Source organism: Aquarana catesbeiana, linkage group LG02 (genome assembly GCF_042186555.1).
Source record: "Aquarana catesbeiana isolate 2022-GZ linkage group LG02, ASM4218655v1, whole genome shotgun sequence".
Taxonomy (NCBI): domain Eukaryota; kingdom Metazoa; phylum Chordata; class Amphibia; order Anura; family Ranidae; genus Aquarana; species Aquarana catesbeiana.
Window position 1 is genome coordinate 550,296,330 of NC_133325.1, and position 9,468 is coordinate 550,305,797.

A 9,468-nucleotide genomic window follows, 5' to 3' on the forward strand; every position below is an offset into this window, starting at 1 on the left:
CTTTGGTAGATTAACTCATGGGTGCCAAGCTGTGATGGTAGCCTGTATAAAAGTCTTTTGGATAATGTGTGGTGCTTCACTTTCTGCAGAATGCTGTTCGTCACAACCTGAGCTTGCATAAATGCTTTGTTCGTGTGGAAAACGTGAAAGGAGCAGTGTGGACAGTGGATGAGCTGGAATACCAAAAGAGGAGGCCGCCAAAGATGACAGGGTGGGTTTTTGCAAAAAATAAGTCCATATTATGTTAACAAAGCATTACTAATCTAGTGGATTTATACATTTAGTGAGAAAGAGAGATGTATAAAACAAATTGTTGGGTGCAAGCTTTATGCAAGTCTATGAATAATGGAAGAGTCCACAATTTTCTTATATTATATATACTCTTTGTTCTATGATTTTCACATTTACATCATGACAGAAGAGTTTAATGACAATGAGTTTGTAGGTCATATGACTTCTAATTTTTTTTCCCCATTTAAAATTTGTATTTTCCTATATATTTTAACCCTTTCAAGGTTCCTTACCCTTGGAATCCAGAAGAAGACATCCAGTGTTTATTTTTCAGCCACACTGAGATATTTACAGCACTTAAGTGACAGGGTGTTTGAAGCTGAATGGCTTAACCCCTTTGAGTTCACACTAACTAGACTTGCACCGATACCACTTTTTTAAGACCAAGTACAAGTACCAATACTTTCTTTAAGTACTCGCTGATACTGATTACAATACTTTTTTTATATCAGTGGCACTAATATGCAGCACTGATGGGCACTGATAGGTGGCACTGATGAGGCGTGGACTGTGTCAGTAGTGTGTTTTTTTTTTTTTTTTTATAATTTCTATATTTCTACATTGCTTCTTTTTTTTAGGGGGGGGGGGGGGGGTGAGTGGACGATGTCAGCTTTTTGTTTTGTTTTTTTATTTTTATTTTTTTACTAATTTTACAATTTAACCTTTAATTATTTATTATTCTCTCTTTTTTTATTTTATTTATCAGCCTTGTTTGGGGGGGGGGGGGCGCTTTGGTGAGCGATCATGACCCCTGACCTAGTTTATGATGCTCAGTTATGAATGCAGTCATTTATCACTGACTCTGTGCGATCGGAAAAGGAAGGAGCCGGTAAATGACATGCATATACCAGCTCCTCCCTCCACTCCCCATCCTGACAGATCTGGGAGGGGGGGGCCAGAAGAGGAGTCGAGGGGAACAGAGGTGGACACCGGAGAGAGGGAGGAACACACGGGACAGTCGGGGGTGATTGGGGCGACAGTGGGGGCAGTTACAAGCACCGATCCCCCTGTATAACCTTTCAATAAAGCAGCTGACAGCCACGGGAGGGAGAGGGCGAGAAGCGGCTGTCAGTTGCTTTATTGAAAGGCTATACAAGGGGTTCAAGGCTTGTAACTGCCCCCGCACAGATCACCTTCTAGCTGCCATCCAACCCCCCACCCCCCCTTCACTGAGGAAGAATGGCCCGATACAACAGATATTGGATTAAGCATCGAAGGATTTGCACAAGTACCAATACTCGTGAAAATGCTTGGTGTCGGCACCGATACTAATATCAGTATCGGTGCAACCCTAGTTCACACCAAAGCATCACCTTCACTTTTTACTGCTCTTTGCCAAAAACTGCAGTGGGGTCACACCATTTATTTGCTACTGCAGTAGTTGTTTGCAATGGTAAATGGAAACCTAGCTAAGAACTTTAAAAGGGCAAGTGGCTGGTGTACTGTGCACACTACACTTACCTCTCTATTAGCCCTAAAAAATGTAATATTCTGATAAGTGGGTATGCAAAAAAAACTCTTCTAAAACAGTACAGTGGATTGTTTCTGGAGCTGTTCTGGCCGCCTGTTTATAACCGTTTATACTATGTATGTTTGTGTTATAGCAGTACAGTGATGTTTTGCCTTAATGTTTCAGTCAAACATAAATCCAGGACTACACTGTTTTTCCATTAGGCCAGATATAAGTGATGCCATTGCATGTTAGTCCTGTAATGCATTTCTTCTACATGTGTTGCTGAATGTAGGAGGTTTATGACTACATTTCACAGCATAGGAACAGTGTGCAAAGATCCAAAATCTCATAGCACAGTGGCACACTGCCAGCTTTCCCTTGCAGCTCTGTAAAGTGCCTACAAAATAAAAAAAATGAGGCAAAGTGTGCCCAACCCGGAAAAAAGGAATAAATTCATGAATGTGTGCTGTCCAAGATAAAAAGAGCAAATCATTCAACTAGTCTAATGATGCATTTCCATGTACTCCTGTGAACTAGGGTGGTGTAATGCCAAGAATCTCCATAAGGTGGCAGCATGAAATCACTGCTTTTTGTTTTGCTGTAACAAGTTTTCCTGGTAACAAGTTTTAGGTAACTGTCTGGAACATAAATATTATTTCTCCTTTTCAAGTGAACATGTGTGGCTTTTTACAATTATCAACAATATTTTTTGTTTTTGAATTTCTTGAAATAATACAGAAGTCCAACACTTGTGAAAAACATGATTTCCGGTCTGGGCTATGGAGGGTTAAACGCCAGTTATCAGGTAAGCTAGATGCACTTGATGTTTGTCCATACTGAAGTTGTATGTGGAAAGAGAACTGATTCTAGCTGCAATATAATTGATATGACCAACAAAGAATGTATTTAAATGACAAGCTGCTTCATGTCCAGCTAATATTTTTTGGAGTGGGGGGCACTAAGCAGGTCTTTTATATCATTCCCTAAGCTCCTGCAGACAGGGCAAAGTGCTTTCAAAATAAAGACTGTGGGTGGAGCTATTTACTGATAGAGCTATCATTGTGCCAACATCTAAGCAGCTACAGCAGCAACAAGGTTCACAATACTACAGTGCTTTCACTGCAGAAGGAAGAGTGTTGTCCACCTATTTATGTGCCTATACCACGGTTTTATCAGGAACCAGGAACAACCATTTTTTACATAATTACATACATAATTTACATAAGTCTACACTTAACTGGTATGGGCACACATTGCATACAGTATGTGATTGTATGCCTTGACCATAGTTCTATTTTATTATGTTTTCTAACTGTGCAGAAATTATGGTAATTGTATCCTTTATCTACCAGACAGGTAAAGAGACCCTAAAACTTGACTTTGGAAATTTAGTAAAAAAATAAGAAATTCTTAAGGCTCAGTTTACAAAGCTAGCACACCTGGGTAAATTTGAATTTGAAAATTACAGTCACATGGCTAAATTGGAGAACTTTATCCTTGCACTAAGCAGTGGCTGCCGCTCATAAGGGGCGCAGGTGTGTTGTCCCCCTAATCCATACACCTAGGCCCCTAATCTCCATGCAGTGCAGAGTGCCATGCGCATGGATTTCAGTGGAGGGGGGGTTTGAAGCACATGATTAGAGCCTGAGGCTCTAATTGGTTTCAAAAAGGGTGGGCTCGGGGCGCAGAACTCTACGCCCTGAGCCCACCCACTTGTGTGACATTAGCGAATGAATGCTGCGGGAGCAGAGAGATGACATCATCTCATACTGCCCACCCCGTATCACCGCTCTCATGTTCCTCGCTGTGTGAAAACAGATTCTGTTCAGCGGTGCAGATTGCCTGCCCCCCCCGGACAGCTAACCAGGAATGGCAGAAGGGGGAGTACAGGTGGGGTGTGCTGGGACAGACAGACCACAAGGGGTGCTCCACTCACTCCGCATCTGGTGACAGGCAACGTGGCAGTAAGTGTGGCAGGCGATGTGGCAAGTGACATTCCGCATCTGGTGGCAGGCGACAGTGGCAGGTGAAGCACTCAGGGCTCCCACTGATTCTACATATAATTCTACAATAGAAATAATGCGCTTCAATCACCCTGACACCATATCAAGCATGGTTCCGAGATGATTGAAGCGCTAACACCAGCCATTGCCCGTGAAAAAGCCGGTCCTTGGCACAATTTTCTTGGTTGGTTGGGGACCACTGTTTTACAAGATCATTTCACATCTTTATATGGCAAATCACTGATATTCTAATCAGTCCCTACTGATTAGAACATCAATGATTTGCCATAAAAAGATGTCAAATGATCTCGTAAGACATTGTTATATATATGGCAAATGTTACTGCGAACTGCTTGCATTCAGGGGTGATCATCTGTTCATCTGCCCTGCTCACTTGCACTCCAAGGAAAGTATTTAGGCTAAAAATTACACAGTTGACCCAATAAACAATTGTGTTTCCAACATTTAAAACAATAAACAACATTGTGCCCCTATGTTAAAAACAATTTGTGGCATGTGCTCCATAAATTAACAAATTGCTGTTCTTTGTAGGAATATTGCAGTATCTGCACCCTAAAAACAAATATCTATGCTACAATGTGTCACAGATAGTAGCCACAGGTCTGCCCTGGACTTCATCTGATAAGCGTCTGTATAGATCCTTACCATAGGGAGATTAAGGCTGGGAGAAGTTCTATTCCCCCCCCCCCCCCCCACCCGCGTCCCAGACACATACTAGGCCTGTGCTACTCTGCGGCCTGCACTTTTCTTTTCCCCTGGGAATCACTTTCTGATTGCTGGGGAGACAGAAGAAGAAGCAATACTATAAGCTGCTATAGTTTGCTGTATGTATGTACTGCATGTATGCTTAATTGGGCCCAGTGTTTAAAACAATAGGGTAAATGCGAGGATGTTGGAGCAAATCTAGGTATGCAAGAGTGGCTGGATTGGATCACTTTGTTTCATAAATCTGCCTTTAGGAATATTCAGATTGTGACTTGTGGGAGGTCATTTTTCATATACTGATACTAGGGGGCATTATTTGCCCTACTATATACTCTTAAATATACATATTTATATATGTGTAGAATATAAAAGTGTTTTCCTCTCTAACTGTAATTCCATTTGCAATTCTCTTACTTCACAGGCTGCACTCGCTGAGAGTAGTTTTCCTCTAATGAATAGCCCTCCAACTCTCAACAGCTCTGGCAGTGGACTTCATGGTGGACATGACGATGTCACCAGCACTGGAGAGCCTGGGAACAGTAATGGCAGCAGCCCACGCCTGTCCCCGCAATACAGGTAACAATTCTTTTTCAGATTGGCCCATAAGAAATGTAAGGGGCAGGTTTTACAGTAATATTTTATCTACCTTCTCATTTAGTGTACTTGATTTGACCTCACTTTTTATCCAGATGACAATGTTGTCACCAGTCAAGAAGCAAAGGAAAATCTGCAATAAGAATACAGATGGCAAAAGAAACCTAATGGGGGTTTAGCATCCATGAACTCAACTAAATAATGCTTTTTTTTTCTGCCTGTGCCTGTCTTATGTCTCCCCGACAGAGTCCTGAATGGCAGCAAAAACAGAGGATGCAACCTCTTCTCACAAAAAAATGAGTTTAGCTTAAGATACTTTATTGTTAGCTGCTTTGTAACTGTAGTTTTTTCTTTTAATTGTAGTCAATCTGTTCATGTCAAAGAAGAGCCAGCTGAAGAGGAAGTGAGACCTGCCTCCCTCTCAGTCTCTAACCAGAACACAGTGCTGCCAGAGGACCATGACTTGGAACCAGAGACAGTTATGGAAGACTTATCCTAATAGTTTCAGCACCCAGAAATTACCTCCTCTGCCCCAAAGTCCAGCACTTCCACCAGAGACCAACATGACCCTCTACCTTAATTCTGTTCAGTTGTAACTGACAAAGACTTTAAACTTGACTGCCTGCCATCTCCTGGGTCTTCCTCCGTCTGGCAGCACTTCACATCAAAGACTTATGGACTGCAGAGCAAACCCTGCCATCCTTTTCTTCTCAACCAGATACGGAAAGGGCACTGATATATTTGTGACCAGATTTTATTGGGGGTGGATCTGTAAATTCCTTGAATACCCCTTTACTTTAGGGGGGCTATGAAGTCCATTCATAACTGAATTTAAGAGAAGCCTGAACTTCTTTCTCCATCCCACAATGCAATGCAGTACTGGGTGTCTGAAGTACCCTTTACTAGCAATTAATTTCTGGTTGTTTCTGAAGGTACCAAAAAAAAAAGCAGACTTTGTTATTTATTTTTTCTGTGTGTTTTGGATCAGTGTTACTGCTGGCATTCCTCACACAAATGTGAGTATATGGTACGTACACTCTGAAATGGATGCATACATTTCCAAAATAAAGCACATGCATACAGTTCAATGCAAACACTAGCTTTAGACAAATGCACATGATGAAGAACACTGTAGCTTGTTCCATGGAGGGAATATGTGCATCACAAAATAGGACAAGCACTGCTTCATATGCCTGGAACATTCAAACTTGTATGCACTCGCCTGTTTCTAAAAATACCACATAGTTATATTTTGTAACAGTACATCACTTTTACTAAGGTGTACATAAAAGAGCAGTCGTTGCACCAGGTTTGCCCCGAATCAACTAACCTTTATTTTAAAAAAAGTCCAAGAAATATTACTTTCATTGAGGGTATTGCTTTATAAATTACATTAATTTAATCTAATTTTTAGATTTCTCCATTGGCTGTTTGTCCAATCCTATTGTCCTGGGGCTTACCCTGCCAAGATATTAGACGTTTTTCACAGGAAAAACAGCTTTTGTGAGCATAACTCTTAACTGTAAAGCAGTGACAAAAGAAAAAAGGGTATACCAAGGGGAGTAACCCATAACAACAATCAGAATTGACTTTACTAAAGTCAGACCAGTTGACTGGTTTTTAAGTGGTTGCTACAGAAGTTTTGCATATCCACATTGCTCTTTCTACAGCTTAATGGAATATGTCCATTAGTGTGTATAATGAGTACTGTAGGATGACAGGACAGGCATAAGAGTGGGGCTGATTAATACATTTCCCAATAAAATAGGCCATTCATAACTCACATAAACATAGCACTTATGAACAGAATTTTACAGCATATTTAATTGCACGTAGCATTACATCACTGACAGAAGCACTCTCGTTCATTAAAAAATATTTTTTTTTGTCTCTCAAGACAGAAATTATTGGAGGCACCAGGGACTCTAAAATAATTTGTAATCCAAGTACAATGGTTAATATTTAAATACTTAAACATTGTTAAGCATAGCATGTTTACCAGTCCTATTTTTGCCACACAAATTTACTTGATCATAGGGACATACTATCTATAACTTATAGCACGTGTACATCCTTCTCTCAGCCACTTTGTACACAATTATTCCACTGTTGTTATCAACATTAACACTGCCCTGACACACAGTTCCTGTACAAGTGAAGGGCTAATAGGACCCTCCATCCTGTGTGCTGCATCCGCTTACCCCTCCCTGACCAAAGATTCATGCCAAATAAACCAAACCACCTCTTACTTTGGCTTTATTTTCCTTAAACACTAAAGAAAATACAAAGGATGCCCCTAAACCAAAAGGTACTAGTGTACTTAAGGCAGTAAGTGTTACTGTCCCTACCCACTTTGCTGGAACCTGATCTCACCTCACCTTGTATCTCTTCAACTTGCATTCATACACTGTGAGACCTGGCATCAGTCCGTAATTACGACCATGCAACTTGTGCAAAAGTCTGTTGACTGTGAAAAATAATCAGTGTGATTTTTTTTTTTGTGTGCGTGAACACAAAATATAAGTATTCATTTTGATTATGTACAAGTCATATACTAGTGTGAATGGCGAGTGTTAGTGTATTACATGCTGATTGCTGTGTGTGCATTCACACTCCGTAAGTATGAACTTACATTATTCTGTGAGATTTTACGCTGTAGGTCAGGTAAATATTTTTTTTCACGTAAATTAGATACACATTTCTTTAACCAGTGTACATGGCATTCCAAGTGCACAACAGTAACTTGGAGTATTTACACAATGCAGACCTTTTCTTGTGCCCTTTCCTCTAAATCTGGCCTTGTCTTGTGTCGCTATACTGCTGGTTGGTGGAAGAAGAAAAAGGCTAGAAGGGGTAGGACTTGTTACCTCAAGAGCGCTGGGGTTCTCTGTCTAAAGAATCCAGCACTTTTCCAGCATCACGTGTGCGCCTGGTGCAGATTCCTCGTGTAAAATAGGTTTTAGGTGCATGAAAAAAATGTATGGATATTGCCATATAAAATGCAATAAATATAATTCTGTCATATGTGCTGCTACTTGTGTAACCACAGCAGAATTTGTAAATCCAATATGCTATGCTCAGATATGATGCACCGTGCAGTATACAAAGTCACAAGCGCCTAAAAGAGATAATGTATACAGTTATAAAACTGTGTCACCCAAAACAACTAATCAGATTTCTAATTTTCTAACCACTAAAATCACATAATAGACACATTTATCTACAAGATTCATATGCAGAACTGTTGATTTGAAAAAAAAAAACAACTCTTTTTTCCCCAGAACAAAAAAGAAAATGGGAGACTTATTTAGATCAAAATCTTTTACGGTGTAGTATATTATTCATAAATCCATCAGTAGATATTCTTTATATTGTTTAGCTTATTTAAAGTCAAATGACCCAGCTCTCATGGTACACATTGGTACAAATGACAAAGTCAGAGAAAGATGGAGCATCCTTCAAAAATGATTTTGGGGATTTAGGTGCTATATTAAAGAACAGGCCTTCCATGGTAGTATTCTCAGAGATACTGCCTGTACTTCGATGCCACAACAGGGAGGCAGCAAGAGTTTAGATAGATAAACAAATGGCTGAGGAACTGGTGTAGGAAGGAGGGTTTTGGGTTCATGGAGAACTGGGCTGAATTTGCAGTCAGTTACTGGCTCTATAGCAAGGACAGACTGCACCTAAACGGGGAGGATGCAGTTCTGTTAGGGGAGAACATGACCAGAAAGTTGGATGGACTTATCAACTAGGATGTGGGGTGGAGAGATCATAGAAAGGTATACAGTGCATGGGTCAGAATGTACAGATGTAGGCAAAGATGTCTTCAAACCAGATGATAGAGAAATAAATGTGTGCAAGGATAAAATAATACATGCTTGTACAAAACTAACAGGCATGTACACAAATGCCAGGAGTCTGGTTAACAAAATTCAGGAATTAGAACTTCTGCTACATGAGGAAGATTTTGACTTTGTGGGAATATCAGAAACCTGGTTTGACAGCTCAAATGAGTGGCTTGCGACTGTCCAGCAGTACTCACAGGGTAAATAGATGAGGTGGAGGGAGGTGCCTGTTTGTCAAGAGTGATTTGATGGTGATTATGAGGGATGATATTGCTAACTGGGCTAAGTGAAGATGTGGAGTCTTTGTGACTATAGCTTCAAAGGGAGGAAACAAACCGTAAATTAATTGTGGATGCATGTTATAGGTCCCCTAACGTTAGAGAGGATGAAGGGACCAATCTACCTTCACAGTTAGAGATGGTAGAGAGGCAGGGCAAAATTATAATCCTGGTGGACTTCAACTATCCCAATATTGATGGGGCAGACTACACACTCAACAAAGGCTCATTGTTTACTTGAATGTATTGCAGGACAATTTAATGTGTCAAATGGT

General features: G+C 40.5%; 1 protein-coding gene across 1 annotated transcript in view; it reads left to right on the forward strand.

Annotated features, from left to right (window-relative positions):
* Positions 1 to 8,089, forward strand: part of FOXP4 (forkhead box P4) — a 153,319-nt gene extending 145,230 nt beyond the window's left edge. The window contains exons 14-17 of the mRNA XM_073615915.1: positions 90 to 211; positions 2,483 to 2,549; positions 4,895 to 5,049; positions 5,431 to 8,089. Of these exons, the coding sequence (XP_073472016.1) occupies positions 90 to 211; positions 2,483 to 2,549; positions 4,895 to 5,049; positions 5,431 to 5,566 (480 nt within the window). The 3' untranslated portion in view covers positions 5,567 to 8,089. The remainder of the gene's footprint in view (positions 1 to 89; positions 212 to 2,482; positions 2,550 to 4,894; positions 5,050 to 5,430) is intronic.
* Positions 8,090 to 9,468: the final 1,379 nt, after the last annotated feature.